At 32.8% G+C, this 20,790-nt stretch overlaps 2 protein-coding genes across 4 annotated transcripts; one reads left to right on the top strand and one right to left on the bottom strand.

Moving 5' to 3' along the window:
- The first annotated feature begins 1,933 nt into the window (after positions 1-1,933).
- On the top strand, positions 1,934-9,300 carry LOC111283161 (BEL1-like homeodomain protein 7). Its single transcript, XM_022871595.2, has 5 exons — positions 1,934-2,841; positions 3,678-4,646; positions 7,226-7,605; positions 7,711-7,771; positions 8,276-9,300. The coding sequence occupies exons 2-5, from the start codon at positions 3,744-3,746 to the stop codon at positions 8,972-8,974; spliced, it is 2,043 nt and encodes a 680-aa protein (XP_022727330.2). The 5' UTR covers positions 1,934-2,841; positions 3,678-3,743; the 3' UTR covers positions 8,975-9,300.
- Positions 9,301-9,878: 578 nt separating this feature from the next.
- Positions 9,879-16,686, bottom strand: DRD1 (SNF2 domain-containing protein / helicase domain-containing protein). Of its 3 annotated transcripts, none has more exons than XM_022871589.2 (7): positions 16,548-16,686; positions 16,344-16,425; positions 15,446-15,966; positions 14,176-14,364; positions 13,293-13,445; positions 10,197-11,950; positions 9,879-10,115 (listed from the first exon to the last, which is right to left on the bottom strand). In XM_022871589.2, the coding sequence occupies exons 2-7, from the start codon at positions 16,390-16,392 to the stop codon at positions 10,112-10,114; spliced, it is 2,670 nt and encodes an 889-aa protein (XP_022727324.1). In that variant the 5' UTR covers positions 16,393-16,425; positions 16,548-16,686; the 3' UTR covers positions 9,879-10,111. The 3 variants fall into 3 exon arrangements, with proteins under 3 accessions (XP_022727324.1, XP_022727323.1, XP_089617360.1); XM_022871588.2 differs by having other exon boundaries at positions 16,344-16,422; XM_089761234.1 differs by lacking the exon at positions 9,879-10,115 and having other exon boundaries at positions 10,193-11,950; positions 16,344-16,422.
- Positions 16,687-20,790: the final 4,104 nt, after the last annotated feature.

The following is a 20,790-nucleotide window of genomic DNA, read 5'->3' as shown; positions in this document are numbered from 1 at the left end:
AACATGTAGTGGTTGAATTAATAATAATTGAATATTTCACTTATAAAGTTTATTTTAAATTTTGTTATTAATAATGGACCAATAATGACCTATATGTCCAATATAAGTCTTCAAAAAAATCTACAATTGTCTTAATCTTGGAATAAAATACATGGACTAACTTTACAACTACAATGTAATTAAATTTCAATTAATAAATTAAAAAAATAAAACTCCAATACTATTTTAACTCATTCAATTATTGAATCTTCTATCAAATGAGTTGATCTATTCAAAAGAAACTTCAATTAAGTTTGAACTTTCTTCCCCTATGAAATTTGAATGCATATAAAGTATACAACTTGAACTTGATAGCAATATAAATTGCATAAAATTGTCAAATGTACCTACTTCCTATTAATCTCTATTTATTAACTATATGATGGAGTCAATTTAAATTAATTTATATCCTTTATGTCAACCAACAAAAAGAAAAAAAAAACTAAATTTGGGAATTGCAGCTACATGGGTCCATATTACCAAAATTATATAATTGCCTTACCTTACAAATTACTAAATATTAACCATCATCAACCCTCCAAATTTTGCTTCAATACTTTTTTTTTGGGGTCCAATTGCCACAACATTAAGTCTATTCTTCAAAATTTTATACAATCAAAAAGAAAATAACCATTGATTTTATGGACAGATACAAAAAAATTGATCTTATTCTTTGATGGTCAACGAATTGAAAATGATCGAGAAAAATTTTGATAAATTTTCCATGAAAAACCAAGCATATGGTATAACTTTATTTTTTCATAGTAGGTATTGTTTGGAAATTGGAAGGGTTTCTAGAGTAAAGACAATTAAGATAAGATTTTTGGTTTTTGAATTTACCTTACTTATAATTGAATTTTAAGCCTACATTTAATTTTTAGTGTTTTGACTTGACAAACCTAATCAACCTAAATTGTACTAAACCATTTCTTTGTTTCTTTAAGCCATGTTAGACAATGTCACCACAACTAAATTAATGATAAAATCATCAAATGTTAATCATATTTATTTTTTTAATGTAAAAAATTTTGGGTTTGCAAATCATCAAATGTTAATCATATTTATTTTTTAAAATATAAACAAAATATTGGGTTTGAGATTCAAGCTTGTGGAAGAAATTGGAAAAAAAAGATGACAGAGAGAGAGAGCCCATATTCCTTATATATCCATTGATTTCTATCAATTTATTTAAGACATTCCATATATATATATATAAAAGATATTTTATATATATTTTATGAGAAATTATTTTTGATAATAAAATTTTTAAATTTTATATATAAAGTTGGTAAAGTGACATATATTTCTTATAATATATTAAAAAAATTAATTAAAAAATTATATTAATTTTTAAACTTCACTTATGAAATTAAAAAATTTAATTAACATTATATAAAAAACGAACTCATATTGTATTTAAAAATTATTTGATTTTGAATATAGAAAAAGACTAAAAATATTATAGATTGAGTTTTGAGATTTTTTATTAAATTATATGTAAAAATAAAAATTATAATTATAATAAATTTTTAATATATATTAAGAAAATACCAATAAACAAAATATTAAATTAATAAAAAAAATCACTACAATAGAATAAAACACATTGGAGTTAAAACATTTGACTTTGGCCAGACAGTACTTGAAATGGCAGAAGTTCAACCCTGTACACAACTAACCTAATTTGCATATTCAAGAGATTATTAAAACTTATGAAGACAATGATGCAATAATAAGAAACTAAAGGGGTCAAAACATAAATAAAGAAAAGTAGAGAACCATGGAGTTCTAAACTAAACATTAGTTAGAAGAAAAAGACAAGAACAGTGATATGGGCACCTACTGCTTTGCCTTTCACATTTAAAAATACAAATAAATAAATAAATAAATAATCAGAGAATAGAATATGGGTCATATTATATGGTGGATATTGCAGCAATGGAAAAACCAGAGGTTCCATACTGAAGAATGAGAGAGACAGCAAAGGGGATTGACAGAGATGGTGATGAAAGAGGAGGTTTAAGGGAGGGTTTTAGGTCCACCAACTGGTAGTTAGAGATAGAACTCCTTAACCAAACATATATCCTCTAACAACACCCAAAGAAGAAGAAGAAGAAGAAGAAACAAAACAAAGAAAGCATTACTGGAAGAATTTGAAAGAAGAAGCAAAGAGAGAGAGAAGGAGGTCAGGTCACAAGTAGTACCAACTACTACAACTGGGTTTCAAAGCAAGAGCCTCAAAAAGCAAAAAGTTGTTTTTTTTTTCTTCCTCTTTTATCTCCAAAAAGAAGAAACTATGTTTTTTAAAAAGACATAAGCAGTTAGAAGAGAAAAAGCTGTCATCTTTTGAAAGGAGAGGGCAAGAGAGGTTTTGGGTTCAAGTTTGTGTGTGAATCTCTCACGTGGGTTTTGATGGAAATGATGGATAGAGAATATATGATTGGTAAAAAAGAGCAAAAAAAGTGATATAATTCATTCATTGCTCTTTTGTCTACCTTTGCTTCCCCCCCTCTCTCTATCTCTTTGAGTTAGAATTATTATTATCATTACCTTTTTATTTGGAAGAACAAACTAAAAAAAGATTTTTTTTTTCAGTTTGGGTTTATTTTGTTTTATATTTTTATTGTGGTGTATGCAAAAATTTCGATGAAAAGTGAAGTGTTGGGGTGTTGTTGTTGTTCTGGGTTCTTGGGATCACAAAGTGTTTGGTTTCTTAAGGATTTTTGTTATCATCAGCGGATCAGGTGGTGTCTTTGAGAATTCCTGCTCCCCACAACTCCCACAACTGTTGCTGGTTTCCAGGTATTTTTTATTCATATTTATATAATTTTTTACTTTATTTTCATTTTCTTAACCCAAGAGATGTAGATATTGTCTTTTAAATTTTGTTTCTTCTCTTTTTCGAAGTTTCTCTCTCCACTTATCTTTCTCTTTTCTCTTTTGTGCCTGGACAAGATGAACATCATAAGTAAAAAAAAATTTTTATTGGGATTTACAGATTTTAGGTTTGTCTTGTTTCTTTGGTTCTTTTTTGTTTTCATTCTCTTTCCTTGTTGGCTGTTTGATAAATAATTGATGGCTCTAACTTGACCTTGTCCTTCTTTTTCTTCCTTAGTTATCTTTTTTATCATGTTTCCCCAGGTTTGAATTTTGTATTTAATCTTCATGGGATTTTTTTAAGTGCTTGTAGATTTCTCATAGTTGCTGGCTTGTGCTGGCTTGTTTTTTATCTATAAAATTTTCTATCTCAGAAACTATGATGAGCTCATGCATACGGAATAGACTATGTATGTTTGATTCTTCTGTAGTCTTTTGTTTAAAGTTTTCATTGTTGTTTGCTGCAGACTATTCAAGTTTTAAACTCCTTAGTTCAAAGCTTCTATTTATAATAGAAAGTTAGAAACTGATAATTATAGATTGTCAAGCTGCTGAGCCTTTGTTGACAAACTCGGATAACAATTATAAAATAGTATGAATCATTCTATTCTTTTATATATGTTCTGAGGTTATATGTTTGGTTGAGAGTAAGATGTGCATATCAGATTTTTCTGCTGTAGTTTTGAATTCTATATATCTCTATTTTCTAAATGTGCTCAAAGTTGTTTATAATGGAAGTCATTTCAATTGCCAATTTTCAGTTCATAGCATGACTATGTAATCTGACTTGAACGGGGGGGCTGGAAAGTTTCAAGATTGTGAGAAATATGGCTACTTATTACTCTGGTTCTAATAATCAAAGAGATACCGCTCCAATGATCTATTTAAGAGAATCGATTCCTGGGTCATATCCAGATGCGTCAGTTCTTTCCGGTAATACAATGATGTATATGAATTCCGGGTCATATTCAGATGCATTTGCTGGGAATTCACACCAACAAAACAACTGCATTGAGATTCAGGCTGTCGAAGCTTCGAATTCAACTTCACAGCAGCAAGAAATCTTGTCAAACCTTGGTGGCTCACGAGTTGGGGAGCATGATTTTAGTGCTTGGAGGGATGGTAGAAATGAAATGCTAGTTATGCATCCAATGGGTGGTACTGCCAGTATCATTCATAGTGGTCAAAACTTGCAAGGTCAAGGATTATCCTTAAGTCTTGGTACCCAACTTCCCTCTGGAATTCAAATGACTTCTATCCCCTTCCGAAATCCCAATTCAGGTTTTGCTTCATTCTTGAGTCCTAATCCATCACTTACTGGAGAGGGTGGCAACAGGAATAGCTCGTCTAGAGATGAACAGCCACGAATTGGTGAATATCTGCCACCTGGTTTTTCTGGAGGCAATCAAGAGTCAAATAAAGGGGATTTATCTGCATATGGAGTGTCAAGTGTCGCAAGAACTTTTGCTAATTCCAAATATCTCAAGGCAGCACAACAACTGCTTGATGAAGTTGTTAATGTTCGGAAGGCATTAAAGCAGCCTGATGGAGAGAAAAACCAAAGCTCACAAGACAACCGGATGAAGAGTTCCAAGGAAGATGGTGGGGGATCAAAGAATGTGCCTTCAAACCAGCAAGAATCCTCCAATAACTCTCGAAACGAGCTTTCACATGCTGAAAGACAAGAACTTCAAAGCAAGTTAACAAAGCTGTTGTCCATGTTGGATGAGGTAAGAGTCAGATCACTAGATTATATATTTTTCCCATCTCTTGCCGAGGAAAACACATTCTTTTGCATTTTTCTTGCACTTACACTGCAAAATGAATTATATTTGATGTAATGTCTGGCAGTTTACTATTGCAGTCACTTTCTTTATTAGTTTGTGATAGAATTTATAGAACTACAATTCTCTAAAGTTGAGATTAGAAAAATTTTCAATTGGATTAGTTGAAGTGCACAAACTCTTCCTCTCTCCCCTCACTTAATGTGTGTGTGTGCACACACTCACATGTGCATGAGTTTAGGCGCATTCTGGTCTCCATCTGATGTAAGATTACAAATTTCCACATGTGGAAAAATTAAGAAATAAAATTGTGTGAAAAACAAAGAATAAAACTGAATGTATATTGAAAAACTACTCATAAAGAGTTATACAAGCACCTTAGGTTTATATACAATTAATTAGTGGGTAAATTAGGAAACTAAATCTTCCTAAAAGTTGATCTTATAATTAAAGGATTGTCTATCGTAATTTTTTGTCCTTAATTCTAGGAATACAAATATAAATATACAAATTATAAGATTACAATCAGCTATAAATAAGTGTTTTTTCACACTCCCCCTCAAGTTGGTGAATAGGTGTTTTTCATTCTCAGCTTGGAAATAATTTCTTGAAATGTTTTACTGTTGAGATCTTTAGTCAACACATCTGCAAGTTGACTTTTGGTTGATACATACGGTGTACAAATCAACCCACTGTCTAGTTTCTCTTTTATAAAATGCTGGTCTACTTCAATGTGTTTTGTTTTGTCATGTTACACAGGATTGTGTGCAATGCTTAGTGTGGACTTGTTATCACAATAGAGTCTCATTGGTCTATCCCACTCGATCTTCAAGTCTTTTAGGATAATTTTTAACCATAGTAGTTCACAAATTCCTTGAGCCATTGCTCTGAACTTTGCTTCAGCACTTGATCTTGTCATCACATTTTGTTTTTTACTCCTCCAAGTCACAAGATTACCACCTAGGAAAGTGCAGTAGCCTGATGTGGATCTTCTATCAGTTACTGAACCTGCATAATCACAATAAAAGGGATAAAAAGTCACTTTGCAATTCATATCTTTGGTAAATTTTTGTGTAGATATCAGATTAATAGACAATCTAGGAACATAATGAACATTTTAAAGAATAAACGAGGGATTAATTTGAATATCTTCTAATCCTACCATTATAGCAAGTGAACCATCTATAACAACAATTTTTTATTACTAAGACACATGGTATATGTACTAAATTTCTGTGAGGAATGTGTTATATGGTCTGTGGCTCTTAACTCAATGACCCAAGAACTCGTAACAGGCTTAACGGAGACATTTAATCCATGAAAACCAGAAGTTTTGCCTAAACTAGAGACCTTACCCAAGGAACATACCTCAGTAGGCTTTTCAAGAGTTTTCAATAGGCTTCTCAGCTTCTCAATCTTTTCTCTGTCCAACTCTCTTGGTTTCCGAGATATTTGTAGTACTCCGGTGATTTTCCTAGTTGACACTTTCTCAAATTAGTTGGTAGTGATATCTTTATTTGAACTGAAACAAGTCCTAAAATATAACCAGAAATGATTCTTAGCAATGAAGGCTAAAGAGGGAAAAATAAAATGGCTATGAAGGCCTAAAATAAAAATCAACAATGAAGGCCGAAAATTTTGCTTTCCAAGAAGAGCTTAAAGCTTTGATATCATGTGAAAAAACTAAAAAATAAAATTGTGTGAAAAACTAAGAGTAAAACTGAATGTATATTGAAAAACTGTTCATAAAAAATTATATAAGCACCTTAGGTTTATATATAACTAACTAGTGGGATTGTCTATCATAATTTATTTACCTTAATTCTAGGGATACAAATATAAATATATAGATTATAAGATTACAATCAACTGTAAATAAATATTTCGTGTCAAGCCTAAAACTTTTTATCAAACTTATTGGGGTTCAAGGGAGAAAAATCCCATGTAACCTTCTTCCTTTTTATTTCGTGGGGAACACTGGGGTGAGATTTGTCTTTTCTGTTATGATATTAATAAACTGAGAAATCCAACTTATATTTTGGATGGTTATAGTTGCTGAAGACATACTGACTTCTTACTAATCTCCACTTCAACTTCCTACATTTTATGTAAGCTTTTCAGAAAAGCTATTGCAACTGGAGGCCTAGGAGCTATTGGATTTTTTTCATTCTGGTTTTCTAAAGAAGCTTTGATAAGTAGAACTTTGTTCTTTTCTGTTGTTTGATTGATTGGTGTAACTAAAATGACATAGGTATCTATCTTCTTTGCTATAGAAAGTTTCTTTTATGAATGTTGTTATGTCAATTGGTTCTTGTGATTAAATTATTAGCATCTCATGCGGCATCATCCTTCTTCTTGTTAATGTATGCGCACAATTCTCTCCCCTATGATGGAAACAAATTCATGTGTAAAGATAAAGGGCTCTTGGAAGGTGAACATGTTAGGCCTATTCTCTTGGTTATATAAATACTGCTTTATTTTTTGATTTTCTGATTGTGTCTGATGTTGAATATTTGTTGCTTCAGGTTGATAGAAGGTATAAACAGTATTATCATCAGATGCAGATTGTAGTATCATCATTTGATGTGATAGCAGGGTGTGGAGCTGCTAAGCCTTACACAGCACTTGCACTACAGACTATATCCCGCCACTTTCGATGCTTGCGAGATGCAATTAATGGTCAAATTCAGGCAACACGTAGAAGTCTTGGAGAGCAGGATACTTCGGAAAACAGTAAAGCAGTAGGAATTACTCGTCTGCGTTATGTGGATCAGCAGCTGAGGCAACAGAGAGCTCTTCAGCAGCTTGGTATGATGCACCAACATGCATGGAGGCCTCAGAGAGGGCTGCCTGAAAGCTCTGTTTCAATACTTCGTGCTTGGCTGTTTGAGCATTTTCTACATCCGTAAGTTTGACATGACGCTCCCTCGTTACTAATTTCTCAAACCTTACTCTTCTAAAAAATCTCAATACCTCAGTCGTACTTACTGATGTTTCTGTTGTGCTGCAGTTACCCAAAGGATTCTGATAAGATCATGCTAGCAAGGCAGACGGGCTTGACTAGAAGTCAGGTAATCATCTTTACTAACATATGATAAAGCAGATTGCTAAACTGGGCTTGTAGCAAATTGTTTGGCGTAAGGAGTGTTGACTTGAAACTAGGCTGGGAAAGTGTTATTAAGGTTATAAAGATTAAAATTAGTAGTGGAAGCAGTAGCTAAAAATGCTGGGTATATGGTAGAAGTAGGTTCTAATAAGTAGGAATAAAGCAACCTCATTTGCAAAACATGGGCTTTAATTCTTCCAAATGGGAGAACAGTCAATAGTATTTTATTTTACATGTTCGGTCCAGCAGAATAGCTGTGAGTAATTCATTAGCCTCTTAATCCTCAGCGCATGCACTATTTGCAAGTTACTAATGGCTAGAATTAATAAATTTATGTTGTGTCGTCCTACTTGAGTTTTTAGTATTGATCAGTGTGTGGCAGCATCTCTATGGATAATTATGTAAATGATGACATCATTTATATATGTATAATTATTGTTGCCTTGATGACATAGTTGCATCTGCTCAGGTTTCCAATTGGTTTATTAATGCACGGGTGCGTCTCTGGAAGCCTATGGTTGAAGAGATGTACAAGGAAGAATTTGCGGATGCAGAAATGGACTCTAATTCATCATCTGAAAATGCAGTCAAAGCAACAAAAGGTGATACAAGGACCTCTGAGGACAGAGGTGAAGATCTGCAACAAAGTGGGAGTTCATCAGCTGTAGAGAGATGTAGCACTGGACAGTTGATGGATTCCAAATCCGACTGTGTACCTGATGTAGATATGGCAGGATCAACCACTGGAGTGGGTTTGCAAAATGTCACTCATGGAGAAGCTGAAACTGAATATGTGTTACTGAAGCTAAGGGAGCAACAGAGGTCTAATGTCGATGACTCTAATCTCTTCCCTGACGCAATTGCTCATCCTGATGGCGGTAGTGCTCGGTTTATGGCAGCTGCTGCTGCTTACCACATGTCAGAATTGGGGAGGTTTGGAAGTGGAAGTGGTGTCTCTCTCACTCTGGGTTTGCAGCATTGTGAGGGTGGTAGTATACCTATGTCAGGTGGAGGCCATCAAAATTTTGTTACAATGAGAGGGGATGACATATACAATCCTGCAGCATCTTCTGTACCAGCTGAATCAGCCGATTTTGAATGCATAAATCCCGGTAACCGGCAGCACAGGTTCAGTTCCTCTCATTTGTTACATGATTTTGTAGCATGAACTGTACTTGACTGCAGATTTGCATTGATTAATCTTCATATTATTCTCATATGGAGAGAAGAAACCGGAGAGCGGGAGCCAGATTCTCAACTCCTCGGAAAAATCTTCTTGCTTGCCAAGGTATTGGGAAGATTAATCCTCTGAATATGGAAAAGTATAAAACACAGTTGTAATATATCAAGAAATTGATTGGAGGGTCAGCATATTTGTAAAGATACATAATTTTTGTTTAATATGTGAAGGGAAAATGTACAATTAGTTGCAGCTTCAGTGTTGAAGATAAAACACTCCTGATTTGAAATAAAGGTAGGAATTGGCTTGTTCTATCCGGCTGGACACGATGATTTTGACTCTGCTAACTGAACAAATATATCAAATTAACAGTCAATTTGTCACTTACCATGGAATATAGTCTAATGGCTATCCTGGTTCACTATTTTCTACTTTTTTGTTACAATTTGAAAATGAGCAAACAATGAAACCTTCAGCATTTTCAGAAACTTCGCATGGATTTTGGATACCTAACTTGCTACTAAGGAAATTGACAATTCTTAGGACTTCTTTTGTGGCTGCATCTTCTTTCACTGATTACTGAACCGACCACCGTTGAGACTTCTATAAAAGATTCAGCCCGTTATTGTATACGGGATGAATATAAATCATACTGTGTTACTTCGGTATTGATTTTGCTAATAAACAAACCTTGTGATCGGACAGATCACAGTTACATTTGTCTTTGTTTCCCTATCAGAAATATTATTTTCAGAAAACACTTCCTGTTTTGGAAAAATCGAAATTACGGTTTTGTATTTGAAAAAAATTATCTGATATACTATCACCAGCGGAATTTTAAACTAAAATTTATGGAAAGAATTAGAAAGCTACAACATATTTTCGAGAATCATGAGACAATCTAATCTCTAATTTTTATATATTGCTGCTTAGAAGTTGGAAGATTATATCGAACACGAAATGACAAAAGCTAAAAGGACGTTATATGAGATGGTTCTGGCTGGGTTACTCGAAGAAACCTGGCTACAACATCAGCTAGAAGCTTTTGGCAAGGAAATAGCCCAATTCTCTTTTTTTTTTCTTTTTTTTTTTGCCTATGTCAGCCTCCGCCCTTGGTCCTAGCATCTACCTGAAAAATATGGAGAACAGAAATTGGAATGCATGAACCAAGAGAAAATAAAATGAAATGGGGTTGAATAAAAGGACTTACCTTTTGTACAGAACCCTAACATCTTCCCTTAACAAGGGACTTTCCAAAAACAGATCATCGCACTCATTCACATTAACAGTCTCCATATCAAAATATCGGTTACCACAATACTTGTTCCACTCAAACCACATCTTTGCAATTAATTCCTTCTTGAAACAAGTAGAATGATCCTCCTCTTCGGGAGAATCACCTGCAATCAATCTGTATGCATACACTTTCTTCTTTTGGCCGGGGCGAAATGCGCGGCCTATTGCTTGCCGGGTCACAGATGGATTAAGATGAACATCCAAGATTATAATTCGGGATGCCCCTACCAAAGAAATTCCCTCTCCACAAGCCTTAATAGATCCAAAGAACACTTTAGCATCGGGAGAGTTGTTGAAGCGTTCCATAGACCACTCTCGATGATCGGTACTTGATTCACCTGAGATTGAGAAAATCTGAATTCCTGGATACCAACCCTTCATTTTCACAGACAATCTCTCTAAAAACTTCAAGGGTATGAGATACTGACTAAAAACAAGGAGCTTCTCACCAGATGACTCACATAAATTTAACAGATTAAGAAAAAATTTTGCTTTGACTCCCTCTTTGACGTCTAGTTTTTCTAACAAGTCATCCATTTTAGCATCTGTTGTGACAGAATTCTCGGAGAAGGAATTCAGCTTTGGATGTAAATAAACAGCACTACCAACAGATGAAATCTTGAACTTCCTTTGAAACCTTTTTAACTTCTGAACTTCAACCTTCTGTCTGGGACTAAGACTAAGTACTAAAGTGAAATCAACAAGTCCAGGAAGCTCATCCAAGAAATCTCCTTTATAGTAATGAAGGACTTTGCTAGTCATCTCACGTAAATCATGTATGACTGAGACTTTCCTCTCAAAATTTTCATCCTTCTGCAGTGTGTGCTCCACCAAATCATAAAAGACTGCATCTGCTCCAGATTTGACCTGCTTCCTCACTCCTGATATATGCACTTTGCTCATTATCCGTTTGATAACTGCTTTGGAAGTGTCCAACCTAAGAAACTTTGGTCGAACAAGGTTCAGTATGTTAAATACCTCTTTGACATGATTTTGATAGAGAGTTCCAGAAAGCACAACTTTTCGAGTTGTTTGAACTTTTGCAAGGGATTGCAACACATCGGTGTTCTCGTTCCTTGGTGTGTGCCCTTCATCCAAAATTAGAATTGAAGGTGCTCTAAGCAGTATCTCTTGGCAAGAAATAGAAGTCTGGCTGGTTCCACCATCACAAATTATGGTAGAGAACTGCTTGTATCCCAGAAAAAGGATACTTCGGCGCTCAACCCACTGCTTCAACACCTCCAATTGCTGAGACCTATTATCCGCTTTCACAGTATAAAAATCAAGCAGTGGAATATCCTCTACTTGCCACGTTTCAAACTCCTTTTTCCATGTAGCCAAGATTCCTTTTGGAAGCACAACTAGTGGTTTAGCATGTGGATATTTGGCTAGGAAACTTTGCATGAAGCTGATTATCATAAATGTCTTTCCAGATCCGGGAGCATGGGCCAAGATGCAGCCCCCAGGATGATCTGCCACCAAATTGCTTAGAAGAAAATTAAAGCCCTCTATTTGATGAGGTTTCATTTGCTTCATATGCCTTGGATGAGCAGTTATGTCAGTTATTGTTAAATCATCTTCAGAAAACTTAACTCCAACAGTTTCAGTTGAATCTCTGTTTTTTGCATTCCGTGGCTCTGATGCATAAGTATTTGTACTCTTTTTGGCCTTGATAGATAAAAGGAAAAAGAATCAGACAATGAAAGTTCCAGCCAGGAAATGAAGATAAGGCCTAATAGTTGAATTTAGCCCAACCTGAACATATAAGCAAGTATTTGAAAAAAAAAATCGAAAAACAATAAATCAACCTTGTTATTAATGCTTATAACAACATAGCTGCCGTAAACAATAAATCAACCTAAATATGAATTTGAGCATCCATTGATAAAATGAAAACTAAATGGGCAACAAAAGGCAACCTCACATGAGACAAAAGAATCAAAATACCAGAGTTTGGCCTCATTTCCACCGCAACTAATAGACACAAGTTGACCTTACAATACCAGGTCTACCAAGTGTAACTTGGATAAAGATCCCAGCTACAGACTGGTCTACACAATAAAACACACTATCTCAGCCAAAGTATTCAAAGAAGCAAGCCATTCACTTCTGAAAAAGCTTCAAGGATCACTTCAAGGTGATAGGCTGATAGCACGGAAAACTGAGCCAGGTTGCCACATTGTTGGCTCATCTAATACAACAATAAAATTCATGACATTTTGAAAATCAATAAAATGTTACCAAAAAAAAAATAGAAAGAGAACCATACTAAACAGCCCATGCTATCTTTAGTCCAAGCATTCTATACTTCAACTTTGGTTGACCATTTGGCTTTTCTCCAAGCTAAGCTCAATAAAACTTGAAACATTTTGTTGGTGATACTGGGCTAAGTTTTACAGGGAAAACTCTTGGCCAGCTGATGAAATCACTAAAGCAAGTGAAACAAATGCACAACTAAATTGGCACATCCAGGATGAGCTATAGCTGGTTCTACCTTAATGTTTAATATTGGTGTAAGCTACATTAAAATCTGCTTTCATTACTAAAGCTTCATTTTTTGGATACTTTTACTATTTGCTATATGTCTTTTGGCAAAAATTAATAGAAAGCAAAACAAAAAATATAAAACAAATAGTAAACTCAAGGCAAATAGCAAAAGCATCAACCAAACGAAACCTAAATAGACTCAATGCATATCTTCTTCTGAATGTGTAAGCATGTATGTCTGCATTTTGGATGTAGCTTGGGAAAAAGCACTGAAGGTGCAGGCGGAGAAGGTTACTCCTTTGGCAAATTTTGCCTGACAACAGGCCCTCTATGAAGTAAAATATACAGACTTCCTTCAATTAAGTTCAACCTACTGACTACTGACTATACCTGGCTCGAAAATTCCAAATTTTTATGCCAAGGTCAAGCATATAAAGCTAGAATGGAATCAGAGATATTTAAAAACTAATTTGTAACATGATGTTGGACAATCATACAGCTCAATAGCATAAGATTGACTTACCCTGTTATATTGGATGTCAATTATAGTCTCAATTCCTCTCTCGATAACCCCACAAATGCGACACACATAACCAAGATCATCCTTCAAGAGAAAAGAATGATCACAGTCCTCATCTTCTGACACGAGTTCACTCGAAGGATCCTCAAAAGCGTCCTACCAAAGGCAGCATAAGTCATAATGAACATTGGAGATACTTGCTAGGGGATAATTAATTGCCTGCAGATGGTGAGAAGCATGTAGCAGATCCAACATAATCTGCCCCTAAAATAATAGAAGCAACAGTGCAAATAGTTGTTTCTTAATGACACAACCAGAAATAGTGAGGACAATTTTACATCATAAAGAACAAGACCAAGATGTTTAGAATCAGATCATAGTGTATGTAGGTAACTCAAAAGGAAATTAAAGAAAAATAAAACAATCTTTCATGTCTATGTATGCTAGTAAATAATATCAAGTGTGAGTAAAGTTACATCATGTACAAATTTCATTTAGCAAAATCATCTGGTTATGAACCCTTTGCTCTTATATGTTTTGTTCCATATGGTCTTTTTTTCCACACCATCTTTCAACCTAAATGCAAAAGAACCAATACGGTCTGAATACGACCAAAGACCAAACTAACAAAAGATCAAAACACAAAACCCAAAGCCAAGAGCACTTAGTTGTCTCCGTAGCTTCAAAACAAAAAATTAAAAGAAACTACATCAGATGTTTGCACAATTTTTAACCCAATACAGAGAATAATAAGAGTTGACAAATCTAGACACAATTTATTTCTATAAAAGGCACACATATTTCTTTTTCAAAAGAAAGTCAAGAACTACTAATAATAAAGACAAAGGATATCCACCAATTACATTTTAAGAGCAGTGTAAAATACCTTGGAGAACTCTAATGCCATTGACATCTCCTGCCATATATCTCCCAAACCATCATCTTCAGTCTCACTTTGAGTATCAACATACTCTTCAACACCAACATAAACACCTTTGTCCTTCTTGATATCAGTTTCACTGGTTAGACTAACTTTTTCTTCTCTATAAATTCTGTTTCCCATAGACTCCCCAACCTTCATCAATCACACCAATTAAATTACTATTGCATAAAAATAAAAATAAAAACGAAACATACAATTTAGAGTTTCAAGACCAGTACCACATTACTCAAAATACACTCAAGTACACACAAGAGAGATTACGTTATAATTTTACACTCAAGATACCCACAATCAACATTTATATGATAGTTACATTGTATGCAGCTTGTAAATAAATTAGGAGAAAAGGCTGAACATAGATAAAGACATATTTATGTGACACTTACTAGTGGACTGTGAATTTCTCTGAACAAAGATAAAGTTTGATCATGGTCGATTGAGATCCTATGGCTTTCCTCATTGTTTGATTCTCATTCATATATTTTTTGTGTACAAAAAGTTACTCATTATACAATAGGATTGAAACGGAATATATTTAGTTTCTCACCTTGACATCACATCCACAACTTCTCAAGTAAATAATATTTAAAATTTTCTCCCACATCACCCATTTGACCGTTTTAGCATTCAGAAGAAGTGATGCAAGAAACATTAGAACATTAGTTTTTAAACTTCATTTCATTTGCTTCAACTGAAACCAAGCCATTTCTGATGAGAGATGGGAAGAAAACTTCATTGTTGTCAGAGTGGGAAAGATTAGGAACTTAATCTCTCTCATAACCACACATAAAAATACACACAGATGATTTAAAATTTTGTACATGAGCACTAGTGTAAGATTCCATGGCTATGTGTCAAAGGCTAATCATTAAAACTCACACTTAAAAAGCCTGGAGAGAAACTTCAGATGACTAAGAGCTACTGTAAATATTCGGATGCTGTTTTTTTACCTCTTTTTTGATGGATATATGCGGGTGAAATTAAATTATACACATAGGAAATTATACATGACAGATCTAAGATATTAACTTTGATCCACAAAAATTGTGAAATGAAAAAAGAAGTTTTTTTTCTAAAAATTTAAAATTATTTTATAAAACTAATATATGATAAATTCAATATTCTCAGTTCATTATCTTTGCTTTGACTTTTACATACCTATCTCTTATCCTCAAACACACAACTAAAAATCTAAATGTTCACAAGAACATACCATTATCTCCTTCGAAAGTAATACCCCACATGGCTTCCGCAATACAATTTCCTGAACAGGATGAAGATGCCTCGTATTTCTGTTGTCTTCATCATCTGAATCCAGAATCACTACAGGTGATGATGATGTGATGCCATTTCCAAGCGAGTCATCGTCCAAGTCGATAAAATTATTCCGTGACAAATGGGCAAGTTGTCGACTTGGCACTTTTGAAGCCTCTTTCCTTGGGCTCTTTTCCACATCCACTAACACATTAGAAAGACAAGGATGCAAAGCTAGTACCTTGCTAATCAATTGCGCATTCCTAGAAATAAGGGCTTCTAAATCCTTTGTAACACTTCCATATTTACCACCAACATTAAGGGTTTGAAGCATATTAGTCACTGCAAATGGGTCAGAATAATCGATAACATTTGGAGAGACCTTAGGTTTCTTCTTCTCAGTTTCATCCTGAGGATTTCCAGCAGAGGCAATGCTATCATAATCTTTTGAATCATTTGAAATTTTTGTCCTTTTACAACCTATAGAATAAAACTCAGTAAACAATCACAAAGAAGAAAAACAATATTATCAGAAGACAATAAATTGGAAAAAACCAGAAACAAAATCCAAAAACTTAGGTCAAAATTAACCCCTTTTTTTTCTCAATTATATATTTTAGCCGTTTATACAATTAGAAGAAACAAATTACAAATTCAAAAAGCAATTTGACATTGCAGGCAAACAGATAAACAGAACAAGAATGTTCAAGTTTAACGGAATGCAGACAGTGAAAAACAAAAACAAAATGAAAAATGAATATCATATCCCAATAGATTAAAATGTAGCATCAAAATAATTTTTAAAAAAATGCATGTAAACTATCGATGAACCTCGGCAATTAAATATGTGAAAATACCGTTTGAGATTCCGTAATCTGTCGGCAAAACTGGCGGGCGAGGCTCCATTCGATCATTGAATTGAAATAAATGCTGCTTCTGCTAATAATAATAATAATAATGAAAAATTTAAAAAAAAAAAAACATAAGCAAAATGTTGAAAATCAGAGTTTGGAGCCCTAAATTAAGCAAAATAGAGAAGAGATTAAAATCGATTGTCTCACACTTTTCGCTGCTCAAAGCGAAGAAATGAAGAAAAATGAAAATAACGCTCGCTTCCAGTTTCACTCTTTTCCTGCTTCCCTCTCTGCCTCAACAGCCAACCGAGAGAGAGAGAGAGTGTGTGCTTTAGAGAAGCAGACTGCTGCCAAGTTTTGAAGACACTATTTTTTTGGTATGGAAGGGGTGGAATTGTGTGTATCAGTCTTGGAGATAGAAAGTGTGTTAATGTACAGGTGGCGTGAAATGAATAGATGCTGTTGTTATGTGTAATGACGTGGACCAATACGAAAGAACCATATGTGATTGTGAGCCTATAAACGAAAAGTACCATGTGAGCGTTGATAGTATTAACGCGGCGAATAAAATTACACACAATATTATTAATTTATTTAAATCACGCGTTGGATAGTGTGCAAGGCTCGGCCCAAGGCCACGAATGCATGCCACCGGGCAGATTGTTTCACTCCTGAAATACTAAGCTCCGGCGCTGGAGCGAGATAATCCAGTGCCGGTTTTTATCTTTTTCCCCTCATTTCCTAATAAAAAATAATTCTTTCGCTCACTTGATTTTAAGATTATAAATTTTTTTTAATTCTTAATCTATCTTTAAATCATTGTTGTCATAACATTTAAATATGATGATCTATAGTTAGATATTGATTTAAAGAATTGTTACTAATATTTTTTGTTTATGTATGATTGGTCACCTAAAAAATTTATTATTTTAATGAACACCTAAACTTAAGGGTACCTAAACTTAAGAGTATCTAAAAGAATAAGTTCAAGTCTATTAACCAGAATAAGGTTTCGGAGTATGGTTATATATGAGAAAAATTATAGCACCCTCACAACGCCCATCAAAAAATGGTATCAGCTTAATTTTGTGTTAACCAATAAGCTTTAAAAATTTTATCAAGTAATTAATTATTGAAAATTATTCTTAATTAACTCCAATACTTTTAGTAAAAAATTAAAAAAAAATTCTCACCTTAAGAGTATACAAGGATACTATTGTTTCATTTGCAGAGGCTCCATCGTCGGATTATTTACCATAAAAAAATCAAAAAAAAAGAAAAAAGAATGGTGATTCAACTTTTGATATAAATCCATTTTTTCAAAAAAAAAAGAAAGTTTTTATTTTAAGGAAAATTGATACTTTTAACTTTTCCTCAAAAATATTTTTTTTTTTGAAAATTTTATTTTCAAAGGAAATTGATACTTTCAATTTTCTCTAAAATGTTTTTGAAATTTTTATTTTTAAAAAAAATTTATACTTTCAACTTTTTCCAAAAATACATTTTTTTTCAAAAATATTTTTTTTGTTTTTGGAATTTTATTTTAGAAAAATCATTAAAAAAATAAAATAAAATAAAATAAAATAAAAATAAAGATAAAATAAGGAATTCAAAATAATTCTAATATAATAATAATAATAATAATTAATTAAATATATATAAAAAACCTTGAAACGGCTCAACTCGGGTCGAAAAACGGCTCAGCTTAAGACATAAATCACGGCTCGAATGATGCGGCTTGGTGGCTCGGCTCAACTGAAAAGGTCGACTGAGGCGCGGGTCGAATCTGGGTCAGAAGCGGGTTGACGTTACAGGTCGAGTCGCCCAAATGGGAACACGTGGATCCTAAAATTTTCTTAAGCGCAAAACAATGTCGTTTTGGAGAGCTATAAAAGGTAAATACCTCCGCTCTTTCTCCATATGCTTTTTAATTTCTCTCTCTCTTCCCTTCCTCTCTCTTCCCTTTTTTTTCTTCTCCTTCTCTCTATTCGAACCCAGATTTCGGTTGAAACTTCGTCAGAATCTGGCAAAACTTGTCGAAAACTTCAAATTTGATCGAAAAAGTCGTCGAAAAATTCGTTGGATTTTGGAAAATTTTCGGACAAAAGACTTCAAAATTTCTAAAAAAAAAATTCTCACAAATTCCTAAAATTATTTCTAACACACCATAACTCTTTTTAACTTCTATTTCTTCCCTCCCTTTGTGTGTGATCTCTATGGATCTATTATAGAGATTGATTAGAAGAGTCTCAATTCCCTCTTGGATTGTGATTCAATCTTTTAATCAAATCTGGACTTTGATTTAATCTTAAATTCACGGTAAAATTTTAACTTTTTCTAATCAATATCCTTTAATCCCAGCCAAAGAAAAAAAAAGATAAATAATAAATATATACATATATATACTAATAGATAAATAATAGATAATAGTTAATAATAAAAATTTATATACATTAATAGATAAATAACAATATATATTAATAGATAAAAATATATATATTAATAAATAATAATAATAGCAATAAATAAATAAATAAAAATAAAAAATAGGCTTACCTATTTTGACCAGGCCCAATTGATCCGGGCTTGGACCAAATCGAGTGTCTATAATTATCTTTCTATATATTTAACTAAAAAATATAATACGAGTTTAAGTTCTCTCAAATCTATAATATTCAAGTACAAACTCTAATAACATGTTAATTGATGCAAAGAATAATTCGTAAAAATTAAAATTTAAATTGATAACATGTGCGAATCTATATCATGTATTTAAATATTGATAGTTAAATTTTTAATTTTATAAAAGAATTAAAAAGTTGATATATTTATTATTTTTAATTATTAATTTTCTTTAAATGATATGTGTTGCATTGTTAATCATACTTATTAAATATAGAGCTTTATTGATTGATCATGCATGATATAATTTCTCTATAAAAAGTTATAAAACCAATGTATCAAATTAGACATATAACTTATTATAAGTTATGTTAGGTTGGGAGGTATTAAAGGTAGATAAATGTAAAAGATAAAATTTCAATTTAATTATAATTTTCCAAAAATATTAGTATAATAATTGTTTTTTATTGGATAAATTGTAATTTCATTAATCTAAAAAAAAGAGATTTTTGCGACCATCCATCATCAAAAAACAAACACACTAAAAATTATCAATTTAACAACAATTTAGTATAAAATAATATTATACAATTTAGCAACTTACACATTGCTATGGTTTATCACTTTATTATCTAATATATATAGTTAAATGCTCAATTAAGGATTTAATATTTGCATATTTTATTAATTAAATATTTCAGCTTTAATTTGGTTTAATTTAAGATATAACATTTTTGAATTTATTCAAATAATGATTAAGTTACGGTTATGGTTTACATGTGTCATTAAATCCATTTTTTGTTAACATTTCCTGTTAAAACCATTAACTTCAATTAAAAAAAAAAACACAAAAATTGAGTACAATAGCAATTGATAATAAAATATAAAGGCAAGAAACAAAATTAAGCATAAAAATTAGCCTTGAACAATCAAGCAAATGAGGCTAAATAATAGCAATTCATAATCATAAGCCATTGAAAAGCAAGAAATTTGGGCAAAGTTTATGAATCTTTGAAAGGGTTGAAAAATACACACTAAAGCAATTGTTTTGATAAGCTTTTTGGGCTAGGGGTTGTTGGGCAATCAACAAAATCAGCAATTAGCAACTAACCTTAATTGAGCAATTAATCAAATAAAAATGTTTTAATACACAGAAGCAGCCATAGCAGCAAGATTTAAGAATTCATCAACAAGGGTTTTTTTATTTTTTTTGGGTTTGGTTCTTTTAGGAATTTTTAGTTTTAACATAGAGTTAGAAAAGGGAAGAGGTGTTGATCAATTGATAATGTAGTGAATGATGACTAAGGCTTTATTTTGGCAATAAGATTCTGTGATTCTTGAGCTCTTCATTTTTATGTTGTAGTTGGGTATTGATTTGAAGATTTAAAGAGAGAAAAATGTAGCAAAAGGGTTGAACCAGAGATTCTAATTTCAATCATGAATAAGCTGCGTTGCTGGTGAAAGGCAAAGATCGACGGTGGTTATTGATGGCAAGATTGATGGATGAGAGGTTGATTTTTAAGTGCTTGTTCTTCGGTTAGAAAAAAAAATAGAGAAGGCAAAGTTTGCTTGAGAAAAAAAGTTGGAGGAAGAAAAGTTTGCTTAAGAAGAGAAATTGAATAAGGCAAAGTTTATAGCTATTTCTACCGTTCATTATGTTGTAGAACAATGATTCACGCTATTTTTTTACATGCGTAAGCCATAACCATAACGAAGACTTTATTTGAACAAATTCGAAAACGTTATATCCTACATTAAAGCAAATTAAAGTTGAGATTTTTAATTGAAGCACATGCAAACATTAGATCTTTAATTGAGCATTTGACCA

The sequence above is a fragment of the Durio zibethinus genome, chromosome 5, assembly GCF_047325235.1.
Source record: "Durio zibethinus cultivar Kanyao isolate XHJ-2024 chromosome 5, ASM4732523v1, whole genome shotgun sequence".
Lineage (NCBI taxonomy): Eukaryota > Viridiplantae > Streptophyta > Magnoliopsida > Malvales > Malvaceae > Durio > Durio zibethinus.
The sequence above is the reverse complement of the archived record's forward strand: the minus strand, read 5'-3'. Positions and strand labels throughout refer to the sequence as shown.

Coding starts and splice junctions, on each gene's coding strand:
- LOC111283161 (XM_022871595.2), top strand. CDS start 3,744: ATGGCTACTTATTACTCTGGTTCTAATAATCAAAGAGATACCGCTCCA. Junction 4,647..7,225: donor TGTTGTCCATGTTGGATGAG/GTAAGAGTCAGA, acceptor TTGTTGCTTCAG/GTTGATAGAAGGTATAAACA. Junction 7,606..7,710: donor TTTGAGCATTTTCTACATCC/GTAAGTTTGACA, acceptor GTTGTGCTGCAG/TTACCCAAAGGATTCTGATA.
- DRD1 (XM_022871589.2), bottom strand. CDS start 16,392: ATGGAGCCTCGCCCGCCAGTTTTGCCGACAGATTACGGAATCTCAAAC. Junction 15,967..16,343: donor AGATTACGGAATCTCAAACG/GTATTTTCACAT, acceptor TTTATTCTATAG/GTTGTAAAAGGACAAAAATT. Junction 11,951..13,292: donor TTGACATCCAATATAACAGG/GTAAGTCAATCT, acceptor TTATCTATCAAG/GCCAAAAAGAGTACAAATAC.